This window comes from Tauraco erythrolophus, chromosome 5 (genome assembly GCF_009769465.1).
Source record: "Tauraco erythrolophus isolate bTauEry1 chromosome 5, bTauEry1.pri, whole genome shotgun sequence".
Classification (NCBI taxonomy): domain Eukaryota; kingdom Metazoa; phylum Chordata; class Aves; order Musophagiformes; family Musophagidae; genus Tauraco; species Tauraco erythrolophus.
This window is the reverse complement of record NC_141469.1, coordinates 80929171-80955844: the sequence shown is the minus strand read 5'-3', so window position 1 is coordinate 80955844 and position 26674 is coordinate 80929171. Positions and strand designations below refer to the sequence as shown.

The window sequence follows — 26674 nt, the reverse complement described above, 5'->3', positions numbered from 1 at the left end:
TATTCTAAGAAGCTCTTGAGGGGACAACCTCTACATCATTTCTAAGAGTTTCTGTTTACTGTACTTGCCTTTTCTTTCAGTATGCTTATTTCTTCATTTAGTTTTTCTTCAGTGTTTTGAAATCTCTCTTCTGCGCTTGCTAGCATGTTCTTCTGGATATCAACTTGCTCTTTCTGAAGCTTTAGTTCCTCCCGTAGATTTTCCATTTCTGTCAAAACTTTTAAGGACTGCAGAATAAGGTATTACATGAGTGTTCACTCAGTATGACTAAGTATTGCTTATCAGGAGTTAAGAGCATTAAGTCAAAGCATTTGAATTTCTAGGAGAGAACTATCAGTCTTTTACTTTAGAAAAAAACCTCAGTTGTCATTCTCCCATGTCTAATTTAAGAACTTCAAAGGAAGACAGTCTTTAGATCTAGTCTTTATTAGTTAAAAAAAGTATAAGTAAAGAGGAAAGGGAAAAATGTTGTGAAACAGTTTATGTAGGTGACTATTTAACAAACCATCCCACCATGAAAGATACCCTTATTCTTGTGGCAACTACCACCAGTTACATGAAGAATTAGTCTAATTGTTTAGTGGCAAGATGTAAATCTAAAATTAAAGATTTGATAATCCTAGTTTGCTGATTTTAGTTTTAAGTTAGTTGGTCTGTACATAGTTAAAAGAGACCAGTGTTTCTAACTGAGGTCTACTAAAATTAATACGAAATAAAATAATTTGCAAAGCTTCTCTTAGGCAAAAAATACCCTACCAGACTTCCTTTTAACTTTAGAAATTATTGGCTTGATTTTTGTTAATTACATATCAGAATGCATTAAATAGTGCCTAAACCACGACACAACATAAGCATATTTTTAATGGAAACACTTGGAATATTGAAGTCACTAATCTGCCAGGAGATATGACACCAGGAAGGAGAAACAGGACAGCTAATCAGTTTCTTTTCTGGGTTTCGCTTTCTCTTAGGATGAGCTGAAGCAGTAGGAGAATTAAGGTCTTAGGTATCAGTAAACCTGGATGACTTCTACTGTCCCGTGCTAAACTGTAGATGAAAGATACAACAGGAACTCGTGGAGCGTTTGTCCAGCAGGTGGCAGATAACTGTGCCTAAGTGGCCAAAAGGGCAGGAAGGGGAGAGGGGAAAGAAAAAAAGAGACAGATTCCAAAATCCACATTGGATTAGTAAACTAAATTTTCAGTTTACTGCTGCTGTGAACAAGTGAAGGGAGAAGAAAAGATACTGAATAGCAGAAGGCTTCATGACTGAAATAATTCGGAGTGGTACAACCTGCCTTTAAAACAATTATTTAAGAGATTTTATACGTACCTTCTTCTTGCTTTCCTGACAGTCAGCCTCTAACTGGTCTCTTTCTGCCTTACAAGTCTCTACCATTTGCTGTAGCCCGTCTTTCTCCTGATTAAGCAAAGTGATTTTCTCAAGCTGCTGACAGATATGCTCATTCGTTGTTCTTTCAAGTTCTTCTTTTTCTGCCAGTAGCTTGTCAAATTCAGAAGAGACATGAGTCAGGTTTTCAGTTACTTCAGTGAGCTGCAAGAAAAAGTAAGAACTACTGTTAATATTTCTAATCATCTCTAGAATGACTAGAAGTAATTTGATAGTTAATTTAGAAAAAGCCCAGTAACATTCTAATCTATTAAATTTTGTTGTCCCAGTAATCACGTCCTGATTTAAGACGACTTATTGGATCATATTTCACAGAGCACTTTCTGTACAAATGGGTTGTTATAATTGGATTATTTACTGCTGTAGTAAGGAAAAGAAAGATGTAACAACTTTGATTAAAAGTCAATCAAATTTCAGTGCTTCTGTCTCATTGGTAGACAAAAGCGAATGCGTAAAAACCCACAGGCCATTGTAATCGTATAAAAATTACCCCATTGCTGTATCCGCAGCAGATAGGCTTGATTCTAACAACTGTTAAAGTCTTCTAAAAGCCACAATAGCTTCAAACATGAAAATAATAATTAGATAAGAAATTTGTAATAGTGCAGCAAGTTAAAGAATGAGCTAAACTGCCTTTTAGTTGCTCAAGGATCGTCAGAGTTGCATAACTAAAAGACATTATCAGAATTTAAAAGGTTTTAAGACTTGGAAAATACATTAAGGCCCAAGAGCAGTACTGATGTCAAATAACGTTCCATCGTAACATGCCTTAGTGCTGAATAGGTAAGTAAGGGTTGTAAGCTCGCAGGTCAAATTACATGTGATCATCTTTTCACTGCCTCTGTTTCCATGTAATTCTTTCAAGAAGCAGTACGGGGTGAGGTTGAGGGGAAGAAGGGAGAAACTTTTAATTAAAAGTTTCATTGTTACATTTACTGAACCCTTACAAACTGAAGTCTGCAGAGGACACAGGTTGCCAATTCTGACATAATTTTTCGTTTACTTGACAAAACTGCATCTGACCTTCTGCTGCAGTCCATCAGTTGTTTCCTTCAATGCCTCTTGTGCTTTCAAGAGTTGATTTTCTTTCTCTGAAATACCTTCTTTCAGCTCCACAATAGTCTCCTGATGTTGTCTGAGAGAGTTATGAGCACATCTCAACTCTTCCTGCATCTCTGAATTCTTTGGATGCAAACACAGTTAAAGTACATTAAAGCCCAGACAACACTTCCAAAATTTAAGATAGAAGTTTACTAAAGATATTATCCTAAAGGAATAGGACTATTTTTCTTACCATGGTAATTGTCTCTTGTATAGTTTCTCTTAGCTGGTCTCTCTCATTTTGGAGATTCTCCAGTTGCATTTTAAGATCATCATCTCTTTCTGTCATAGTACTCGCTTCCTGACAGTCATACAATTTTGGAACAAAATCTGTTCTCTCAATTTTTTGCAATTCTCTTTGACATTCATTGGCCTTCATTTCCTCCATTTCATGTAGTTTCCTTTGTGCCTGGCTCAGCTCTTCTCTTAGAAGAAATAATTCTTGCTCAATAGATTTTTCTTGAATCTGTGGTACCTATTTTATATGGAGATAGAAGTTAACACATTTGGGGAAGCAGCTTTAAGAGAAACATATCTGACCTTTGACAGGTTGATTGTGTAAAACAAACAGAAGCAATGTTTTAGAGATTTGTGGGGCTTTTTTTCAGAATAATAAGATTTGACTGAACTCAAAATGTAATTCAAGTTTCTTGAAATAAAAGACATGTAAAATTTGAAGTGAGGACTTCTGAAACAAGTTACCAGGAGTAGAACTTCATGGCCATAGTTTAAGCCCGAGCAAGGAAAAAAACGCACAAAACACCCAACAAAAACCACCCACAAACCAAACTAGAAACCTTATCCATATTTCTAGTCTCAACAGCTGATAATAATGATGTCAAGACAATCACTCCCTTGAAATTTGTCCACTCCCTCCATAAACATCAAAATATATGCATATACTTTACTTTTTCCAAAGTGTATACATATACATATATGTTTAACACACATGTGCAATCAGCATGTCCAGTTATGGAAAATGTTGACTGCAATGCCCCATAACATATACCACCAGGGAAAAAAGTCAGTTACATCTATGCTTTGAAAAAGCAGAACCATCCTTTCTAAATAAGCAATTTTTAGCTTCAACTCCTTATAGAACCATGCCTCTGTCCAGATCAACTCAAAACATCACCATCCTGTATCAAATTAAAACTCTATTTACAGAAAAAAGTGTCATAACCCACTAATAGTTGTCCTTATACAACAATATGGGTGGATACAGTTCAAGAATAACATCCTGGTATTTAATGATCTGCACTCCAGTAGCAAGACTCTTTTTCCTACTTTGTTTTGCAAATTATTTCCATTCAAGTTAAAGTTTAAATAAGTATGCTTTCCATTACAGTCTTTGCATAATTACCAAAGTTTCTTCCCCATGCTCTTCTTTTTTTGAGTGTAAATTGTCCAGCTTATCCTGCAATGAATTGTTCTCTTGTGTAAGGAAAAAGATTTGTTCCTTTAGTGCCTGAACCTGATCACTTTCTCTACAGTTATTATTTTCTGATTTTTCTTCAGCAAGCTGGTCTCTCTCTGATGTGATGATTTTTATTTCTTCAGTCATTTGTGATATCTATAAAAAAAAAAGTGTAAAGACAGTATTTCCATCAATTCAAAACAAAAATCACATCACAGGATAGTTTGGGTTGGAAGTGGCCTTTAAAGGTCATCTAGTCCAGCCCCGCCTTGCAATGAGCAGGGGCATCTTCAACTAGATCAGGTTGCTCAGAGAAAGGTTTTGTTTGATTCATTCTGCTACGGCACTTTTAACATCAAACCTCTGGAACCGAACTTTAAAAACTCCAGAACTGAGTCTTTGGCCTTTGTCACCTGTTCTGTTCTAAATGCTAGCCTTCTAGCAGTCTCTTTTGCAATATTGGCCAGATTTTTATCTGGAAAAAGTCTGAGAGGAAAAAGCCAAGTAAGAAACATCTGTTGGATTTTTTTTTTTTTTTTTTTTTCCACACATGTCCCAAAACAAGTAAATGCTGAATTGACAGCTAGTGACTTACTGGGTCTGGCAGCTGATATAGAATCATAGAATCACAGAATGGTTTGGGTTGGAAGGGACCTCAAAGATCATCCAGTTCCAACCCCCCTGCCATGGGCAGGGACACTCTCCACTATACCAGGTTGCCCAAAGCCTCATCCAACCTGGCCTTGAACACTGCCAGGGATGTGGCATCTACAACTTCTCTGGGCAACCTGTTCCAGTGCCTCACCACCCTCTGAGCGAGAAATTTCTTCCTTAGATCTAATCTAAATCTGCCCTCTTTCAATTTAAAGTCATTATATATACACTTCAAGAAAAATCCAGTCTCACATACTATGGAGTCTCCCTCCAGAGAAACTGTCCTACTGAAGCATATGTGTATTATACAATATTCTCAGTACCCTTCTTCATCAGTTGTTGAACAAACAGGCACAAAAACCAGTGGATCAGCCTTCTGCTGTGTGCTGGGGACTGAGCTGCCGTTTACAACTATGTGCTATGCCTCTCATTGGGACTGAGTGTTATAAACCATTAGCCTCATTTCTGCCCCTAGGTAACCCTTAACTCTTGTTCCATTTGCCAACTAATGCCACACTCATTTGCCAACTAATGGCACACTAGTTAAGCAAAGGTTTATTAAAGTGTACATTACAGCTTGAAGCTCTACAGAAATAGATCAGCAACTGGTAAAGACTTGGATCAAGCAGTACTACTTTCTTGTCCACCTTCTACCAAAGGCCTAGAAATTTAAGGACAACCAGAAGATACTAGAAGTAGACTAACTAGGTTTGTTTTCACAGTGTCAAAAAACACATTAAAAGCATTTTTATTTTGAATTATTACATAACGCTTTACCTGTATTTTGAGTTCTTTAATGGTTTTGCCTAGTGCCTCTTCAACACTCAGAATCTGAGATTCTTTTTCAGAAACATGCTTCTCCAACTTCTTGACAGTGTCTTGGGATTGCTTGAGAGAAATCTGTGCATTTCTCAGTTCTTCATGTGCCAAAATATTCTTTGGAATAAACAAAAGAAAATTTAAGTATTTTACAACATCAGTAAGCACTCCTTGATTAAAAAAAACATGCAAACCCCCATGTCTCTACATATTTCAATATAGTTGAAGTATTCTTACTCTCTTCCCCATAACATGAATGGTCCCTTTCTATAAAGGCAGAATTCCTACCATTGAAACGGTGTCCTTTATATCCTCTTTCAGTTGGTCTGTCTCAGCTTGGAGAGACTCCTCTTTTTGCTTCAGGTAATCTCTTTCCTGGGATAGAGTTTTTATTTCTTCCTGACATTCAGTAAGCTGCTGAAGAACTGACTGGATCTCTGAATCCTTGGCCTCCAGTCTCAACTCCATAACCTTTTCTTGTTCTTTCAATTGCTCCATTTCGTTTAACTTCTGCTGAGTCCGAATAAAATCTTCTCTTACCTCAAGAAGTTGTTTGTGCTCTGCTGTCTTTTCTTCCAGTTCTTTCAGTTTGCTAGAGAGCTTTAGTTTGTAAAGGAAAAAGCCAGACACTTCCATTGTAATGCAAAACTGCATAATGTGTACATGTTCTTACAGAATCTTTTATTAGCCTAGAAAGCGTGGGAGATGCTAGCTTTGAACAAGAGCATAGGAAGTTCATCATTTTACTTTAATGTGGGCAAGACCAGTGACTTAAACAAGCATTTGTTTATAGGACCTTCCTACGGTTTCTCCTTAGCAGCAAAAGTCTTGCTAAAACGTAACACCACACATGAAACTGTAGAAATAATAGCCATATCAGTGCCAAAAGCCTTGTCAAATATGCATCTTGGGTACCCTTTTCTTAAAGGTTTTTTGCCTTTTTAATGGTCAATTTATGCAGTGATTCGCTTTGGTTTGTGAAGTCTTCTGTTCTGAATGGAGTTTCCAGTTCTCAGTGAGGAAACTTTGTTTCTATGACTTTAGATAGAGTAGGTCATAGCAGCATATCTAAAAAGATATTTGCATAATAAAGATACAACTCAAGAACAGGAAAAGAAGAATCAAAAGGTCAAGTACAGAAGGAGAACACATAACCTGGTGCAACAGACATTTCTTTGCATATCAAGAAAGAGACCATTGGGCTGTATAATCCTGCAACGTTACACACCTGGCATAGAGTAAGTAATATCCACTCATGCTAGAGGAACTCCCATGACAGTTTTGCTTATACCTTTAAGATTACTTTTCAAAAAAAGTTTTTTTCTTTTTAATACTGTGAATGAATTTCTAGTGTCTTATAGTAAAAAAGGAGTAAGCTGACACTGACCTCTAATTTCACTTCATCCAAAGTTGTTTTAGACTCTTGTGCTTCTGTAGATAAAATATCTACTTGGAGTTTCATTTGTTTGTTGTTTTCTGATACAGCTACATATTTTTGCTCTAATTCTTTATGGAGTTGCTTAAGTGCTTCACATTCTTCAACAGTCTTTACAGATTTAAGTTGTGCGCTTGCTAGATCTTCTTTTGATTTTCCGATTTCTTCAGTCATATGTTTAAGTCTAATTTCATTATCAGCTACTTCAGAAAGCAGCTTTTCTCTATCCAATTTTAATAAGTGTAGCTCCTCACATTTTTCAAGAATCTGCCAACATAGAAGTAACATTAAGAGCATTTTCTAAATCAATATTTGTCACAGCTGCATAATAAAAAGTGTGTTCATATGCAAAAATAGGAAATAAAGTACAGGCAAACACACAGCACAGTACATCGGGTTTTGCTTTTTTTAGGAGGGAGCTGTCTAGCAAACAGTCCTTGGAAGAGAAGCAAGACAGACAAGCCCCTTCCAAAACCTTGAAACCTCCCCTCTAACTCTAGATATCCTTTAACTATTTCCTTTTTCTAGGCTTGAGCTAGGACTGGACTGATACTCCTAGCTATAATTCCTAAACTGAATATTTAGATGTATCAGTCCTTTTCACATGATACAGAGTTTATACAGATGTTAACATCTGATTAAGTTTTGTTTATTAGTGAAGCGGACCACTGGAAGTGTTTGGAACTTTTTGCAAAGCATTTATGAGTTTGAGAGATTTCTTGCCATGGATAATTTTCACTGCACGTACTTAGTAGCAGATATTTAAAAGATAAAGAAACCTAAAAAGTGTTGGCAAACAAACTCTTAAGACACATTTATAGCAAACTTAGTCTACTAAGCCCTGATCTGCCAGGAAACAGAAAAGTTTCCTTACAAGTTTTCCAGAATTTGTAAGTTAAATCTCTCACTTTTCAAGCAGCATTTCTGCTAAGAGGTCTTCAAATTTTCTCTTTGCTCAATTGGACAAAAATTCAGTTTTAGAACAGTAAACCAGGATCAAATACCATTAATCACCAGTTCTCAATGGTGACCATGGCAAATAGGCAGGCAAATGTTGGACTAGAAATAACTCGGGTTAATTGATTCAAGACAACTTTGAGCTTTAAAATCTCGTATCTATTAGTATGTTACCAGGCAAGTACAACATAAAAACAAGAAAAAGATTTTGTTTACCTCTTTCTGCTGTAACTCAACGGTATTTCGTAGAGACTGAAATTCTGATAACTCATTTACTTGTTTTTGTAGAAGTGCGTTCTCTTTCAGTGTTTTTTCTAGTTCTCCTTTTAAGTCAGCTGCCCTTTTTTCCAGCTCCACAAGAGACAGCAGATCTAGAGAATTAACAAGTTTAGATTAGTAACAGTGTGAGAGAAAAAAAAAAATGTTTTAAATTAAGCAGAAGATTAATAACACATTCTGGATGTTGTATCAGCATAATTCTAGAAAAATGTATTTTACAATGGCCAACAATTAAAAGATGAAACTACTGGTCTGAATTCAGTCATCACTTGTTAGGTTGACATCCAGTTTGTCTTAGATTCTTCCCGACAGTCTTCATTAACTTGACTGTCTTTGTGCAAAATACAAAACATTCCATAAATGGCAGCTTTCTTAACAGTTGAAGAAAGTGCTAAAGCAGTTACTACATGCCAGCACCACCAGATACTCTTATATTGACAGAATCTTTGAGTGTTTGAGAAAAGGAGAGCCAAAGTCCTCCCTATCCCCCCACTACATGGAGAAAACAGAGGATAAGGAGAGGGGAAGAAAACATCACCCGAGAAAAACAGTACCTTTTGGAACTTTACCCTCCAACATTGAAGTTAGCCTTGTGTTTTCTTGAAAAACGGACTGTAACTCTTTCTGCAAGTCAGCTTGCATTTTTTTGTAACTGGCTTTTCCTGCTTCTATTTGGCTTTGATAGAGTTGAACATCCTTTTGCATTTGCTTGTAATTATTTAAGAGTTCATTCTTCAGGAAAACAAAACAACATGCCATTCACTCACAAAATAAAAGTCTACTTGCTTAACATTTAAATATTGCATCTGTCACATTTCCTGTTGTTCACTCTGAACAACTTTGGTCTTGATAAGTTGTGGCTTATCCTGCCTTAGTCTTATAAGAAAACATACCTTACATTAGAGGTCAGGACCACAACAGCTTCTACTATTTTGTCTTTACTTCTTCAAAGCTCAAAGTAAGCTCCATCCCACTTCTAAGTTTGCATCTGCTATTCTCTTTGGTTCACTGGTAAAATCAGGTTTGGAGTCTTCTGTCCTAGTAACTCCCTAAGGGCTGTTCATTTGCTTTCTCTCTCTACTAGTAAACCTAAACCTAACCACTCACTTCTGTGGAATAAGCCTCTATTATCTTTTTATTTTTGTCCTGAAGAATCATTTTCCAAGAATTCCATAATAAAAACAACACATGAAGCATGAGCCATTATCTTTCTCCAAATACTTTGCCACACCTTGTCTTTATTGATTGCCTTTTTCACTACTCTGGGATGAGACAGGCCCTCAACAGCAGTCTGTACAGCTAGAAATGCAGTTTAACAAGTACTTGCCATCTTCTCCTTCAGCTCCAAATTTTCAGTTCTGAGAAAGGCAGATTCTTTTTTGGCATCCAAGGCTATGGTTTCACTATCTAAGAGGGATTTATTCAGCTGCTGAATTTCCTCAATTAGCTTATCAGAATCTCCCTGAAAAAGACAGATAAATACTCAAAGAAATCAAAAAACATGTAGCCATAATAAAGCAAGTGTGTTCATTGTAATGTGGTTAGAATGTAAATATAGGCTCAGAAAACTTTCTAAGTTTACTCTAAAAGGAACAGGAGCAGGCTCATTTGAGAGATGGGATAAAGAACAGCATTTCCCATAGCTTTATCATGCAGCAGTACTCTGGTGAAGCAATGTAGTAATTAGCTTTTTAAGCTTTGTAAAAAATTTTCCTAACGTCTGTAGGAAAGCAGAGTTCAATTATACCAAGGTTGTACTTAATTTTAACCCACCTCCAATAAAGCAAAACTACCTCAACCCAGTAGAAAACTCAAATTTACCGTTGAAAAAACCACGTCCTTTTTTTCCTCTCCTGCTTTCTGTAATTCTTCCACACGAGTCTGTAATATCTTTATTTTGTTCTCTTTCTCTTTCAGCTGTTCCAATTTGGAGGTTATTTCTGCCTACAAGTTGGGGGAAAAAGAGAAGGAAGATTTTAATGCTCAGTTTGGTTTTTCAGGCAAGAATTTAACAAAAATATGCTTTGTAGGTAATAGGAATTCATGGGTTTTAGACATATCCTCCTTATAGCTGGTAAGACTAACCACAGCCCAGTGACATCTAGGTTGTCCTCAACAGATACAGTATTTCAAGATAAACAAACCAAGCACGTTTCATACAAGTCTTACTGCATGTAAATTCATGGACAGGCTCACCTCAAGTTCCTCATTGTACACTTCAGCATTTGAAACTAGATTCTTTAAGTTGGTAATTTCATGCATTAGCTGTATCTGTGGAGCAAATTGAAGCAAAATTGCAGATGATGTTAGAAAGCACCCACACCAGTAGTTTTAGTTGCCAGCACCGTGGAATAATAAAGGTCTGTCTCGTGGTTTATTTTCTATTAGTGGGCAAACCACGTATACAGTCACATATACACCTACTTAAGCAGCTACAAACCAAGTTGCTACGTATTTTTTTAAAAAGGATAGATGAGAAGCAAAGCTTTGTTTTAGCTTCCCAGTAATTAGAAAGGATTCAAGTACAATTTAATCTGCAACAGCTTGAGAAGCAAAAGTAATGTGATCAAAGCAATTAATGCAGAAATTGTACAGATATGACACTTGAAATTCTAGTCAGGTTAAGCATAAGCAGCTTTTTATGACACAGTGCAGGTATTTATGATGTAATCTACTCGCTCACAAGAATGAAAAGGTGCCAAAATTGAGATAAAAACCCAGGAACACATTCAGTGGCATCCTCTGAAGGGAAGCACAAGTAGAAGACTAGAGAGAAAATAATTTATAAAATTGAAGAATTCTTCTCTTTTGGTCTGTGTTAGAAAAGCTTTGCAATAAGCACTCATTTACAAGTGCTTCTGTATCATCACAAGCGTAGATAAAGAGAAAAATCCAATCTCTAATTTTAAGATCAGTGAAAAGTTTTAAAACAAGCACTCTGCTGTAAATACTTCTATATAGTTAGGAATATAGTGACAAGAAAATCCAATTTTTAATCCTAAAATCAGAAGATGGTTGTAGAAGTTATGGTACAATACTATTGTCAGAAGTTATTTAATGTCTGTGGTGATTTAAGTTGTTAGATTTCAACTAATGTATTTCAGGAAGCGTGTGACCTTTCAGTATTGCTGTAATTAATCTGCTACACGGTTATCAACAAATGCTTACGTTTTATGGATGGGCTTCGTATACATGTCTGAAAACATGAATCATTCAAAAAGTAATTCTTGTAATAGAAGCTACTTTAGAACATTGCATCTATTATTGGATACACAAAAGCTTTGCAGGGAAAACTAACTGAGGATTTATTAAATGTTGGCTGATAAGGAAGATAGCACGCTTAGTCTAGCATACAAAGGGTCTTCTAAAAAGAATCTTAAAATACAAGCTAAATCATAATCTATTATGGATCTGTTTTGTTTAAGTTCCATAAAACTTTGTAGGGAATACATGGAAATGAGAAGTGATCTTGTTAAATTGTAACCTCAAACAACGCAAAAGGATGCAACTTCAGCTTCAACCTTAGTTTCATGGTCAGAGAATATTAAACAGACTTGGGTGCACAAGTAATCTGCAGAGAAGGTATCAGGAAAGAATATGTCCATGTCTCAATATCCCAAGTTGTTGGCTTTGGGGTTTTGTTTGTTTGGGTTTTTTGGTTGTTTTTGTGTGCAGTGACTTATTTCACCATCTAGCACTTGGGGGGCTAGAACCTCATACAAGTAATACATACTATAGGTTACAGAACCAGAGCACAGAATGTTTGAACAAACAAGGTACATCTCCACAAGATGTACAAGGAGGTGAAGATAACAAAGTCAGCATTTCCTATATAGCAAGTTATCTAATAGGTAGGTTTACTTTTTTTGACTTCCTGGCACAAAATATAATGTTTCGATTTTCCAGACATCATTATTCAGGAAAATTTTAAATATTTTATTACTAAGTTTGATATGTTACAAGGTAATGCTCACACAGTTCAATGCATTACCAAAAGCCAGAGCTATTGTGGATCGTAATCTAAGATGTTTTGCACAAGAAATACACGAACTGTGGTTTAGCAACCATGCTTTAACTTAAAAACAGTTCTAAAACTTATTTATGCAGCAAAAACAACTGTCTTTTGTAGAGATCTAAAGTGAAATTCAGATCATGTACATATAAAAATAATATATGGAAATATATTTAGAGAGACACACACAAATATATGTTTAACCAGGCTTCAGTATGCGATTCAAAATTTAAGTCTGAATTTTACACTGAGTAAATTCAGTTTAAATCCTGGGTTCATTCATTCGAATAAACTCTAGAAAACATTTGAGCATAGAGAATTCTTATCTCTCTATTTATTTCAATGCACCTTACCTCATGATCTTTTTGTGTTTGTTTTTCCAGTGCTTCAAATTCATCCATTTCTTTTTTTTCCTTCAGTTTCTCCTTCATTTCATTTAATTCTAGTTTCAACTGTTCATTTTCCAATACTAGGTTATTAAAGTTAGCCTGCAGGACGTTGATCTCATTTACAGCAATGTCCTGAAGAAGCAGCACAAGAAACTTTAGAAGTTGTTGTTGGAATGTCAGTCCTGTTTCTAGACGATACAGAATAGACTTACCTTTTCTAGTGCTAACGCTTCACAGAGCTGCACAGATTCTTCAAAATCTCTCTGAATCTAGAAAAAGAATCACTCTCGGTTAACTGATCTACAAGATCAAGCAAGTTTAGTAATATATTTCTTGTTGCTTGTCTTTTCATGGCTAGTCCTGTTTAAACATTAAAGCTTACTGGATCATTCACCACAAAATCATAGAAGCATCCCACAACTTCAGAGATGGCCAAGAGTCTTGCTTTCTAACCAGTTATAATAATTCTTCAGACATAAAGAAGAACATTGGTGCTCTACAGAAGAGCAAGGCTGGTCTTACCAAGAAGCATGTAACATATATGCACTATATTAGACAGCCAAAATAGATTACGTTACCCAATTCATGTCAGGTCCAGAAGTCCATTCTACATCCGAAATTTGATCAGGAACCATCAGACACTGGTTGTCATGTTCAGAATTCTCTAGCATAGCTGAAAAGAAAGATGTATTAAAAAATACAGAATAGCAGTAGATTTTAAACTGGACATGAAGAATTACTTTCATATCAAAGAATTTTATCACACTGGAAACAATCATTCAATGTCAAAGATGTAGCACGTTGAGTAGGAATTCTGTATCTCATGATTTTCTCTTATGAAAGGGACCAACACTGAAGTCCAGTCCCTACGCTTATGCTGACCACCTTACTGCAAGTTAATGAATACTAAACCAGATCCAGAATATATACTTAATTATAGACTAGAAAAAGTGTTTAAGTGCCAAGGAAAGAACAATACCTGTAAGATTTAAAGAAAAAATCATCACCCTACCACATTAAAAAAAAAACCTTTCTTCCTTGACAGAAGGACAGGTAATGAGCCTGTAAGAAGATGCAGTTCAGCAACAATAATCCAATTATTCTTTTGTCTTCAGTTCAGCTTTCCTTGTCCCTCAGTCCTCTAATAAGTCCTTGAATTTCTCTGTATCTCAGTCTGATCTTTGAGCAATGACTTCTCTATTCTTGTTGAGGATTTTGGAATTTCACGCACACGTCCTTTTTTTTTTTAACTCTCCCTCCTTTTGGGGAGACAACATGGTTTGGATAGATAGTCCAGCTCTTACTTTTGGTTTGAACAAATTAAAAACTCAATATTTCGAGGCAGGGAGGAGTAATTTTCTTGGAAAGTATCTACAGATTTTTTAATGTTTTTCAACTTGCGCTGTCACAGTGTCGACTTAGTTCCTTTGGGAAACTAAGTAATGCTTGCAAAGTTATCCAATAGGAATTTGCTACATATTATTTCACCTGGAAATGCTTCCACTTCTTAGATAAAATTAACCTTATTTCCAGCACTAGAATCACTAGTAATTATTGTGCTAAACCCACTTCCCTTCCAGGCAGCATTCTTTACTGGCAGACAAACGTAATTTCCTTATGGGCTTCAGGTAACTCTTTCAAAACTGGATTTATGGAACATAATGCGAGTAGTATAGTGCCAGCTAAATATAGCTTTCGTATTGTTGGCAAATTAATTTGCTTTTTGACTTAGATTTATTAAAAAAGGGATTATTTCTCATTTCAAAGCTGCTTTGCAGAGTTTCCTTATTTTTTCCTGACGATACTTACAATCCTCTACGTCTGGTAGTGCCGACAGGGACATTTTCATTTTTTTTATTTCAGTCAGCCTTGGTTTTTCCAAGTCTTCAAAATAGCTCACATTCGCCTGGTTTATTTTACCAGGAGCCCAAGTAACTCTTCTTCTCCTCTTGGCCTTTAAAAAAAGTATTTACAGAAGAAGTGATACAACCAAAACACTAAGTGGAGAGTAGGCGTTGCATTAGGCTAGTTCTTTAACAGTGCCAACAGCTAACTAGATGGTTTTCTGCACTTTCTTCAGGATTAAACTACAGAATAACAGTTTTAAAGCAAAAGTCTCTGCGGTCTGTTCACTGCAAGGCAACACTGAATTGATACTCACTCTGAAGTTATTTTAAAAGTTACCCCTTTAAAAATGAGAAAAATTATGTGAAAACTGCTTATCAAACTTATTCTTCATTGTCAATATAATCCTATGTATTTAATACTACGTTTTGCAATGTATTGGAGGTGACAAGAGGTAGAACAGGTCCTTACTTTAGCGTTCTGTTTTGAGGAAAAGGAAGCAGAAGTCACCAGCATCTCAGTTAAGTTTCGTATCCTATCCTCCTGTACTTTTTGAAGAGAATTTTTTTCTTCCAACAACTGGGCCAATTGGTCTTTTTCCATTGCGTGAATTTGAGTCTTCGAAGACACCTGCCATATAAAGAATATTAATCAAACTGGCACTTCAGAAGCACAAGCTACTCCTAAGGAAGATATTAAATATTATTTAATAATAAAATTGGGTAACAACTACAGACATACATTCTTTTAAGTCTGGAAGAGCTGTCTTTAACAATGAAATTCACCTGTAGATTTAGTATTTAAAGTGGTCAAAACTCACCCAAACAATACAGAGTCAGGTTTTTCTAGGGACTGTCTGCATTTAGCCTGTAACCAGGGCTAAAGAATAGCCAGCTGTTCTATGACCCAATGACTCCTTCCCACTCAAGGGAAAAACTATTAATAATTGAAATAAATCAGAAAATAATAATGATAATAATACATACAGACAAGTGATGTGTTGTGTAATTGCTGACCACCCCTTGACCAATATCCAGCCCATTCCTGGCTAGCAATCCCAGAGCAGGAAAATTCCGAAACCGCAATCCCAGAAGAGAGAGTGCAGGCCTCAGGAGAAGAATGACAGGCGAGACCCTCCAGGGATGGCGACCATTGAGAAAGAGAGCCTGTCTCCAACAAACTTCCCAACTTATAGTGAGCATGACGTTACATGGTACGGAATACCCATTTGCCAATACAGGTGTCAATGTCCCTGGCCATGCTCCCCCTAGGTTATTGGACATCTGGGTCATTAGTAAAAAAAATAAAATTGGAAAGTCCTTCATCAGGATGGATACCTGCATACCATGCTGGCTACAAACTAAAACAAAGTGTCTTACCAACTTTGTTCTCACCAAATCAGGTGCTGCAGTCGTCTTAAAAAAAACGCAGCTTAATTTAGAAACGTACCTTTTCTGAGCAGAAAATTGATTCTATGATTCTATCCCAGCAAAACTAGGACAGGAGGGGAAAAAAGCGCATTCTTTCAAGTGTAACAGTTTAAGATGACCTTCCCACAGTGCCAGGAGTCTGAAGCTCTTTGAGAACAACAATTCAGTTATCAAATAACAGCAAGCTACTCTAGTGCATAGTCCCTTAAAATGTGAAGTACTGAAAATTTATTCTGCTGTAAAGCAACTGCATTACAGTAGCTAGTTTTTTTTGACAACTTTATCATAAGCTTACAATAGAGTAATTCAAAGTTCACATGGGGTTTACCAACAAACATGTCTGTACTTAAGTACTCTCCTCACTACCTGATATCTCAGAAGATAGCAAACGCTTCTAGGCAAAAGTTTATACTGCAAATTAATTCTGTTTAAAAATAAAAGGTCAGTTATATTTCCTTAAAATTTTCCTATGACTATTTTTTTTATTTGCAAAAAAAAAAGAATTCATCTTTTGATGATGTAATTCACCAAAACAGTATGTTCAGAATTGTGATTTTTCCTGTGCTTTATCTTTTATGATCCATGCTCTAACAAGACTTGCAAGATTGCTCCTCAAGTCCATTGATTTTTGAAGAAAGATGAACACATAAGAGAACATACTGTTCGGTAGGAAGTTACTATTGTAATTATTTCCTAAATGTATGTTTGGCCTATACATGACATAGGTCTGGCCAGTGATCTTACACAGTTGCAAATTCTTGCAACTCAAACTGAAGTTAAACATTAGTAAGCGGGAAAAAAAATACGAATTAAGTTGGAATCTTTAATTGCAATATAAGAAGTTATTGAATGTCAGTTAATTATTCCTTTTGATCTGTGGCAATATTAAAATGCACTATAAGTCATGAAAAATTTCCATTTCTTAAGTACATGAACTTACAGAAAGAAAGCAATTCAGTGAGTTGATCTCATTGAGTGTTAGCTTTCACACAGATATGTTGACTATCATCACTTCTAAACTTCACATCACTTTTTCAATTTCTGTTCTCTCAATTGAAATGACAGATATCACTTTACACAGTTTACCTACCCCTCCAAATTTAACTAGTTTTGGTTTAAAAAAAGATTATTTCCAGATAGCTATCAGTACTAAGGATAGGTTAATTTCATACTTCCTCCAGCTGTTTTTTCAAATCCAGAATTTCTTTGCGATATCTCTTCAGCAGGGCATCATCATCAAGTACTTCATTGACTTTTGGAGTGTTCTTCATTCTTTTGGCTGTATTGGCAAACTGGAAGAAGGGCAATAGTTAGAGAAAAAACAGATCTAAAGACTTATTCTGTCTCATATTTCCCAACAGAATTAAAGGGACAGTTTATTAGATAAAGAGCAGCATAACGAAGGACACAAATATTTATATTTGCTTATTTTTCATATATTATAAGCTTTGAAAAGGTAAGTTTTCTTTGCTTGATATTAATATCAAAGCAGCAAAGTCTAACATTTAAGCAAAAATATGCCAAGTTATTTTTTACTTAATAAAAAACTCAAGAGAACTAAAAAAAAAGATGATCCTACCTAAAGAATACAGTTCATGAATAGTTCAATTACCTTCCTTTCCTATAGGACCTGTCTAACATCTTGTGTTAGCAAAGACTCGTAGTTCTAACTGTGTTTAGAAAAGGCTAATGAGAAATAGATGTTATCTACTGCCTGCAAGGTGAGAGAAGGAGCTTTGTTCCAACTGCCAGAAAATTCTAGTTAGACAACCTAATACAAGCTGAGGACTGGGAAAAGATGCACTATACAACACAAATATTTCAAGTTCCATGTCAACAGAGGACCTTTAAAAGATTCGAGTGACTACAGATCCAGTAGATTACGTTTTCCACTCCTCCCACCTGTCTACAATGAAGCCTTGAGTCAGAATAATGCTTGAAAACAGGTCAGAAGTTTTACCTGAAGAGTACTGAGCGTTTCATCAAAAGAAACAGGAGTAATTGTACAAATAATAACTGTCTTAGCATTTCCTCCGAGGGAATTCTGCAGAATTCGAGTCAGCTTGCTGTCTCTGTAATTTATGAAGCTGTAATTTATGAAAAAGAGGTAAGTAAAATAATTGAATAAAGAATTCATATTTTTGTATAGAAAAAACACAGTAAATATCTTTTCTAGAGGTAATACATTATTTTAAATACTTGCCTACATAAAATAGGATTATATATAAAGGATTTTTATTTCTTAGTTTATTAGTGACTTCTCTTACAACAGGTATAAAAACACAAGTTCTTACCCAGAAGGGTCATCACAAAGTTTTTTGATAACTTGACCCAGAATGAACAAGCTCCGGTTTATATTGCAGCCTTCTTTCAGTCGGACACCTAAGTATCACACAGTAAATTTTTTTTTTTTTTTTTCAATTTAAAACCACATTAAAATACATTTTCAACCTGTCAAACTTTTATGCTCGGAAGGATTACCCAGGAGTTAAATCTCAAGTGGCACAATGCACTATGACCCATCAGCAGCCAGTATCAAGTCCTTTATAATAGTTGAAACGGATCGAAACAAGACAGAAATCTATCATAAATAAACATAAATAATCTTTACATAATAAGTAGTTGGGGCCATAAGAACTTCAATTTTGTTTCCCATCTAAATTTTGCAAATGCCCATATTTACCTGTGTAAGGATACCAAACCAGTCTTAGATACAACTTTCAGGTCAGTTACTCCTTGGAAGAGGCAACATTAACTTGTGTTCCTCTCAGATCACTTTTTAATGATAAAGGCATTTTTTGTGTGACTTCACTCTGTCATTGTTAACAATCAATCTTCCTCTTAGCTAAAGAGTGAGCCATCTATGCACTGTTCACCTTTACATATGAGTCCCTACAAGCTTCTAATTATTTCTTTACTACAAGTGACTTTTTGTCAATTCACCTCCGTTCTTTTAGTTCAGCACATGACTGTTACTGAACCTACTATTCTAGAAAAGTCATATTACTACCTAGCTGTTCACAGTTTACAGGATTTTCCTGAGTAGATCTTGCCCTACCAAGGGGAAAAGAGATTATTTATTAACAATAAGTAATACAATAGCACATAGATCAAATAATTTTATTTCTACCATAGTCTCTCACAAGGGTTAATTAACAGAAGTGGTTATCAGGAGAGCTTCATGTAACACTCACCTTCAGATCCTGTTTGACTAGCTCTTTCACTGCCGGCCAGATCTACCAAGTTCTACAAATTCATTAATATTTCACAGTTAGTTCTGAGGCAATTTAGTTTTAGATCTTCTTAATTCTAAGTCTGTTAAGAATTTTATAAACTAAACTTATACTTGGAAAAAAGCAAGAGATCTGTCATTATTGGAAGTAATCCATAACCACTACAAACATACCAACCAATAGCTTCAAGGTACATAAGGACATGGAATAGTTTTGTATGAACTCATTAATACCACCTCAAACAGCATTTCAAGCTTGCAGTGCAATTCCCCCTACCCTCAGTAACAAAATAAACAAACATAGTTTCTCAATACAGAAGTATTAACTACAGATTCAAGCTGTAGGAAGCTTCATGGAATCACGGATCATCTGGTCCAGTCTTTCATGGGAAAGAGAGCCTAGATGAGATTATCTAGCACCCTGTCCTCAATCAGCTGTGTCTCTCCTTGCCTGCCATTGTGAGGATAAGGAAAGGAAGAAATTAAATAGCAGAGGAAAAGCCTCACCTCCCTCAATCTGGTTCAGAAGTCAGCTAGAACTTCATAGCATCCCATAATGATTTGCCTGAGCAAGGAGCCCTCGCTTTAACTGGTATCTGCTTCAGAAGGGTAAAATCCTTTACTAACTCCACCAAGCAGCAACAGACCAAAAAGGCTGAAACCCTCTCTATCTCCCTCCTATTAGTAGGAGTTACTATGAAGACAGTTGGAACAGAGAGACAGGGCAGAGGGTCGGGGGTGGTATAAAAAGAATAAGTCTCATAAGTTATGATGAAGGAAAAAAAAAAGTGAGCAGCAGTTTGCTCAGATACTGCATGAGCAGTGTTCACATTCAGATCTCAGAGCTTTCTTCACACGAAGCCAGAACGGAAAGCTCTTTCCCCAAAGCGATTGACTTAAGGCTATTCCCAATTCTGGATAAGAGTGCTCATGCAGATTTTAGCAAGCTCAAATACTTTCATATTGATTTCATTCCTCCAGTTGATTTGGATTCTACTATGAGAATCAAGGAAAGGCTGTACAGAGAAGGCTTCAGAAACAAAAATGCTGCCCTAGAGATCAGTAGTGTATTCCCCTCAGCTTAGGATATTTCGCATACTAGCAATCCACTAAAGACAGGCTAAATGGGGTTACCTTTGAAAAAACAAATCTGGCCATTGCAGCTGTAGCCCACATGTTCTTTTAACTGCAACTAAATCTGAGGAGAAGAGAACTCTTAATGTTACCCACTTCAGAAGTTATTTCACGGGGCTTGTCAGTGGTCAGGAACTCATCAGTAGGGAACGCTGTGCTTAACAAAAATGCAAGAGCACTCTGACAACAGTCCTTATGCTCCTGGGAAGGGCATAGCACTCCCCATCCAGCATGAATTGTCTAGGAACTATTCCCATGTCAGAATTCCCTTTGGTGGGAAGACGTCTTTCAGATAACACCCTAGGAGTCTCCCTCTGTACAGATGATCAGAAACATCATTTCTGCTTAAGAAATGTCTGATAGAAGTTAACAACAAAGCATGCTTGTGATGTCATTAAAAAAATAACATTCTTCTCTCATATGAGTGGTAACAGTAAATTCTCTCCTTAAATGCCTATTTAATAACTTCTTGGAGCACAGCTTACCAAGTGGGATACCATCACTGCTCCGTCACAGTTTGCATTTGCAAGGTCACTCCGTTCTCTGCTTTCAATGATCTAGAAGAAGAGGGTGCAATAAAGTTTTTGGTCACCTTGAAAATAATAAAAGCCCTCCTAATGGTGAACTGTTTTTTACCATTCTGAAGATAGTGTGAGAACGGCTGCTGTGTTCGTTCATTTTTGTTTCTCCATAATGGCGATTTTCTGTCAAAAAGCAATGTTAGAGTACTTCTGTTTATATTCTGATAAACTGGAGATAACAGACAAAAAAAGTACAATTTCAAAAACTATCTGAAAAAAATTGATTTCTGAATATAATCTCAAAGAGATAACCCATGATTCCAGATACAGCCGATTCATCAATGCGTTCCTAAAATAGCAGCTGACATTGGCTAAACAACTTACTTTCTCCTTTTCTGATCCATTCCATAACTTGTTCTGGGGCAACCACCACCTCTTCAATCAGATCTTCTACATATGTATTTCTCTTAAGAACAAAAAGAGTAACAAATTTTACTGAACTCTAAAAACTCACCTTAATACATTAAGTTAAAACATTACCAGCTATTATGAAATTTATTCCAGTTTGCTTTCTTCTTAAAAGGAAGCAACATCAGTTGAATGTCTTTTTACTCTGAACACAAAGAACGGGGAAAGTTTAGACCTTTATCAGAACTGTAGCATAAAGGCACAAGAATCATACAACAGAGACCTAGAAGGTTTCCTAAAAAAACTGGTAAGGGAAATATCCCTCTGGATGTTTTCTGAGGAAATCTGGAAGTATATTTCTGAGTAAATGCTATAAGGCCATAATCATACAGCTGATAAGTCTCTCTTCTTCCCAAGTCCCAAAAGCATTGATCATTTAGGGCATTGAAAGAAAAGAAAAAAAAAACCAAATCACTGATTTTTATAATTTGCCACAAAACTTGATATAAAGAAAGTGAAGATGGCGTTAAGATGGATTTATTTCTCCTTACTGTTCATCTTACTGAACAGTTCTAGTCTGATGGTTGTTCTATGACTACAGTAGAAGAAAAGTGTCTCTACTTTGAAGATGGTATTAAATTAAGTCTCTATATCTGTTGACAACTTCTAACACATTGAGCTAGAGGCTTAATATCATGTTTGTAGAAGTTTTTAGCTAGACAGCTCCCAAGCACTCCCTGTCAAAATTAAATAAAGTATACTATCCTGGAAAACTTAAGGAATTAAGTCTACATTTACTAATGCTCATAAAGATAAACCAGCAACAGTAAGCCCAACTTCACTGTTGTTATTCTACTACATCAAGTGTCCTTCTGTTAATTTTGAAGGTAACAGTTACACAATTTGACCCAGAAAAGTTTTGAACTAGATGCCTTTAAAGTTGTTAGTTTGTTGGTTTGTTTGTTTGTTAGTTTTGTGGTGGTTTTTTTTACAACTTCTTTTACTCCAAGCAGATACAAAACTTACACTACCTAACACCCACTTACATTAACATCCTCACGAATTCCCAGAGGCTTCTTTTTCCTGATGTCACAAAGCAAATCCGTAATGGTTTCATTGTAGATTTCCATGTAAGAAACCCTTAGCAAGAATTCTCTATCTGGAATCTAATGTTCAAAAGGGGAAAAGAAAAGAAAAAAAAAAAAGAAAAGCCAAACTAATCAATGAACATCTTTTAATGCAAGCATTCTGAACTCAAAGGTATATGTTTGGACATTGTTCCACATATTTCTTCCCCTCCCACCCTCTTTGCATGTTAGCATCTACCAATACAGTATCATTTTTCTTCTATCCAACCTCCTTCCAGCTGCATTAATGGTATATCATTTTTAGTAGGTTATAAAGGTAAGATAACTGCTCTACAGAAGCATGACAATAGACTTCCCACTTAAACGCCCTTTCCATATCCAATTTCCTCCTGCTTAGGCTCTGTCCTCTCCATGTACCTAGTCTTCTCTCTCTGCTTGCTTAGATATACTTTGCTGCTGCTTCTTGTGCTGCCTCTCTGGTAAAGATTACTGGGGTGAGGAAAGGCTGCACAATGAACTCAAGGACTACAACACCATGGAAAGTTTTCTTGGCTTTAGTTACTTTTATAGATTCCCTGAGGTACTCTGCACCTCCTCAAAGGTGAAAGCACTTCACATAACTGCTAACAATTACCTGAAATACTCAAGGCAGAAGCAAATGCTCTGCAGATGATGTTTTGGAAATCACTGTTAACTTACACCTTCTCCTTACTTCCTATTATCATTGAGCAATCAGCCTATGATTCTTTTGAAAGCCTGAAATAAGTAAATTTAGTGTCATATACTTCCCACTAAAAAAGGTCTTCGATACTGTTTATTTTTTAAAGTTTTAAAATAGCAGAACAAAGAACACAAAACTTCACATTACCTTACCTACCACATTAATGAATGAGCATCTATTTATACTTTTAATCAAGGTTCTGTATATTTGCAAATTTAACGCCCCCCTTAGTTTTGATCTGATTTGATTCCAACTAATAATCCCATGATCTTTCCTTTAAACCACTCGTGTTTGCAAAGCAACTGCAACATACGGTCCAATACAAAATAATTGCCTTTATAATCTCAATACTAAAATTACTTTTTCCATAACAATCACAAATATTACTAGTCCTTCCAGTCACTTCAATTTAATGTAATTGCTCACCTCACAAATAATTTTGAAAACATGTTGAATTGCCTTAGGAATAATGCCCACAGAATCTTCATTTCCCATCATTGTGTATGTCTTCCCTGAAGCAGTCTGTCCATAAGCAAAAATTGTGCCTAGAAAGATGGTTAAATTTCAGTCATTACTTATCAAATACTTTGCAGACAGGATTTAAATACAGTTTTAAAACTTACCATTATATCCTTGCACAGCTGACTGTATAATTGGAACAGCTACACCTTCGTATAACTGCTGAGTGTTGTCACTTGAGTGAAAGACACGATCTTGAAAAAAAATAAAATAAAGCATTTAAATCCATTGTTTTGCAAGTCAAAAAACAAGCTATCATCTTACTCAGCATTGCTGACTTCAAATTCAATAAATGGTCATCAGATTGTTTGTAGGACAAATCAAATATAAAATATAATTATGACACTACTAAAGCAGTAAAAAAAAAAAGTATCAAGCCCAGAACCAAAAAAGATACAATGAACAGATAAGTTAAAAAAAAAAACCCTCAGAATGATAGACATAGTTAGAGAGTCATCCCATTTAATCCAAAAAAACATTACAGTCAGTTTATGTATGAGGACTATAAGCCTGACAAGACAGGCTACTTGTTAAACTCCTAGCTTGGAGCATGCTTTTATTGAACCTATAATTTGGGAAAAAATCTTTGTAGTGGTTACATTCATGTTAACAAGTAGAGTGGATCAGCAGGAAGTGAAGCAGTTAGTTACGAGTTTCTAACATCCACACCAGGCACTTTTCAGTTTTGGGTTCTCCCACTCCCTTCTCTCTAAATGCTCTGGACTAGCCCTAGTCTAATCCATTTGTAACCAGAATTCGTATGACAAGAATCCAGTTGATGTGTTCCAAAACCACTCTACAGCACGAGCCAGAAGAGAGAAAACAATGTCCATCAGGAAGTTGACTTGAAAAGCACATTCTTGGTAACGACTAAAATGGAAATCTTGTGTGCCCCAATGGCACTCCTTCATAGAATGGCTTGGGTTGAAAGCAACCTTAAGGATCATCTAATTCCAACCCCCCTGCCATGGGCAGGGACACCTTCCACTACACCAGGTTACTCAAAGCCTCATCCAACCTGGTTTTGAACACTTCCAGGGATGGGGCAGTCACAACTTCTCTGGGCAACCTGTTCCAGTGCCTCACCACCCTCAGAGTGAAAAATTTCTTCCTTATATCTAACCTAAATCTCCCCTCTTTCAGTTTAAAGCCATTGCCCCTTGTCCTGTCACTACATGGCCTTGTAAAAAATCCCTCTCCAGCTTTCAAAGTTATAAAGCTGGAAAAAACGTTCAGGGACCTTGCAAAAAGCCAAGGTCATTGATGTTAGCATACATTCAAGTACTACAGTAACAAAGGTCCATGTAAATAAGATAACCGCTTTCATATTCTTACCATAACTGAATACTTTTGTGCCATTCACTTCGGAAATCGTATTATTTTCACTTTTCCAGTGGAGCGACACTTTATCTTCTAGAGCATTCTCTCTAAGAGAAGAGATACTCCGTCAGCTTTACTGGGCGAGGACGCGAGTCAGCTCCATGCCCCTTTCCGCGAGCACCTCTGTCCCCCGGGCCCCGCCAGCCCTGCCCGGCTCTCCCCTTCCTCCACGGGCACGAACGCAGCTTTTGTGCTCGCACCGTTCCCTCCTCGCGGGGCGGCCAAGGCCGGGGGGCACCGCGGCGAGCCCAGGGACCCCGAGCGGCGGGCAGAGCGGCCGCCTCCGCTCCGGCCGGGGCTCAAGCGCGGCCCCCCCCGCCCGGACGGGGCCTCACCTGGCGATGAGCGGCCGCACACGCACGCAGACCGTCACGGCTCCCTCGTCCGCCATCCCCGCGGCCGCTGGGCTCCGGGCGGGCACCGCCTGCGACAGGAAACCCGCTCGCCCCCTCCTCGCCCGCTCGCCCCCGAGCGAGCAGCGATCCGGCTCAACCGCCACCGCAGTTTGAACTTCGCCCGGCGCCGCTCGCCATTGGCCCGCGCGCGGGGAGCGTACCACGCGCCAAAAGCTGGCGGGGGGGAGCAGGGAAGGAGTCCGGGAGAGACGGCTGAACAGCGGCTGAGCGCTCCCGCGACACCCCCCCGCCTGCTGCGATGGTGCCGGCCAGCGCTGCGGGGCCGTGAGGGGGGGAACCCTGCGAGCGGCAGCGGTCCGCGGTGGGGTGCATCGATCCGAGCACGAGTACGGGCTGGGCGGAGAATGGATGGAGAGCAGCCCTGAGGAAAAGGGCTTTTCCTTTTCCTGGAGTGCTGGTGGATGAGAAGCTCAACATGAGCCGGCACTGTGCGCTGGCAGCCCAGAAAGCCAACCGTGTCCTGGGCTGCATCCAAAGCAGCGTGGGCAGCAGGTCGAGGGAGGTGATTCTGCCCCTCTGCTCTGCTCTCCTGAGACCCCACCTGGAATACTGCGTTCAGCTCTGGAGTCCCCAACACAAAAAAGACATGGAGCTGCTGGAGCGAGTCCAGAGGAGGCCACGAAGATGATCCGAGGGCTGGAGCACCTCTGCTATGAAGACAGGCTGAGAGAGTTGGGGCTGTTCAGTCTGAAGAGAAGGCTCCGGGGTGATCTTATAGCAGCCTTCCAGTACTTAAAGGGGGCCTACAGGAAAGCTGGAGAGGGACTTTTTACAAGGGTGTGTAGTGACAGGACAAGGGGCAATGGCTTTAAACTGAAAGAGGGGAGATTTAGGTTAGATATAAGGAAGAAACTTTTCCCTCTGAGGGTGGTGAGGCACTGGAACAGGTTGCCCAGAGAAGTTGTGGATGCCCCATCCCTGGAAGTGTTCAAGGCCAGGTTGGATGAGGCTTTGGGCAGCCTGGTGTAGTGGAGGGTTTCCCTGCCCATGGCAGGGGGGTTGGAACTAGATGATCTTTGAGGTCCCTTCCAACCCGAACCATTCTCTGCTTCTATTCACCGTCATGGTGCCCTCGGCCAGTAGCTTAATAAGCTAAATAAATAATAAATAGTATGCTTTCACACATAAAAGCGACCTTGCTATGTGATTAAGGTTTTTTTTTTTTGTTTAAGTATAATTCATGTAGGCATTGAAGTGGGGGTTAGAAAAACAATGCAAACATTTGGTGGATGGTAGCCTCTTAGTTGAAAGCAGTATTATTTTAGGAAACAGAAGCAGACTCTTTGCCCACCCTTGTAAAAAAAGGCTACTTTATAGTGTTGGCTTCCAGTGGTGGCACGGGTCGGCTTTTGGGGCACGGGAGGTAGCTGCAAAGAAGAGCCTACAGAAATCAGAAAAGAGGGCGTGCTCCAAATGCATTTATTCTAAGATCAGCCAATTAGTGCCTAAGTTATGAAAATACTATTCATGTTTTAACTTTCAAAATAAAAATGTTTTCCTCCACATT

The 26674-nt window shown here is 37.7% G+C and overlaps 1 protein-coding gene across 2 annotated transcripts in view; it reads right to left on the bottom strand.

The window, feature by feature from the left end:
* The window catches only part of CENPE (centromere protein E), a 37181-nt gene extending 12039 nt beyond the window's left edge, over window positions 1-25142 (bottom strand). Inside the window, exons 1-30 of one of the 2 annotated variants that reach the window (XM_086611730.1) lie at window positions 25087-25142; window positions 24707-24798; window positions 23476-23565; window positions 23279-23397; window positions 22090-22209; window positions 21020-21101; window positions 20751-20818; window positions 20600-20671; window positions 18943-18994; window positions 18043-18130; window positions 17709-17835; window positions 16921-17040; window positions 14790-14948; window positions 14283-14427; window positions 13052-13146; window positions 12686-12742; window positions 12438-12605; window positions 10269-10343; window positions 9894-10016; window positions 9400-9534; window positions 8627-8804; window positions 8010-8164; window positions 6789-7103; window positions 5690-6001; window positions 5360-5518; window positions 3875-4084; window positions 2705-2977; window positions 2434-2592; window positions 1333-1554; window positions 65-227 (exon numbers count right to left, since the gene is read on the bottom strand). In XM_086611730.1, coding sequence (XP_086467856.1) covers window positions 65-227; window positions 1333-1554; window positions 2434-2592; window positions 2705-2977; window positions 3875-4084; window positions 5360-5518; window positions 5690-6001; window positions 6789-7103; window positions 8010-8164; window positions 8627-8804; window positions 9400-9534; window positions 9894-10016; window positions 10269-10343; window positions 12438-12605; window positions 12686-12742; window positions 13052-13146; window positions 14283-14427; window positions 14790-14948; window positions 16921-17040; window positions 17709-17835; window positions 18043-18130; window positions 18943-18994; window positions 20600-20671; window positions 20751-20818; window positions 21020-21101; window positions 22090-22209; window positions 23279-23397; window positions 23476-23565; window positions 24707-24798; window positions 25087-25142 — 4189 coding nt within the window. The remainder of the gene's footprint in view (window positions 1-64; window positions 228-1332; window positions 1555-2433; window positions 2593-2704; window positions 2978-3874; window positions 4085-5359; window positions 5519-5689; window positions 6002-6788; window positions 7104-8009; window positions 8165-8626; window positions 8805-9399; window positions 9535-9893; window positions 10017-10268; window positions 10344-12437; window positions 12606-12685; window positions 12743-13051; window positions 13147-14282; window positions 14428-14789; window positions 14949-16920; window positions 17041-17708; window positions 17836-18042; window positions 18131-18942; window positions 18995-20599; window positions 20672-20750; window positions 20819-21019; window positions 21102-22089; window positions 22210-23278; window positions 23398-23475; window positions 23566-24706; window positions 24799-25086) is intronic. The other variant, XM_086611731.1, reaches the window with a different exon arrangement.
* Between the last annotated feature and the right edge of the window lie 1532 nt (window positions 25143-26674).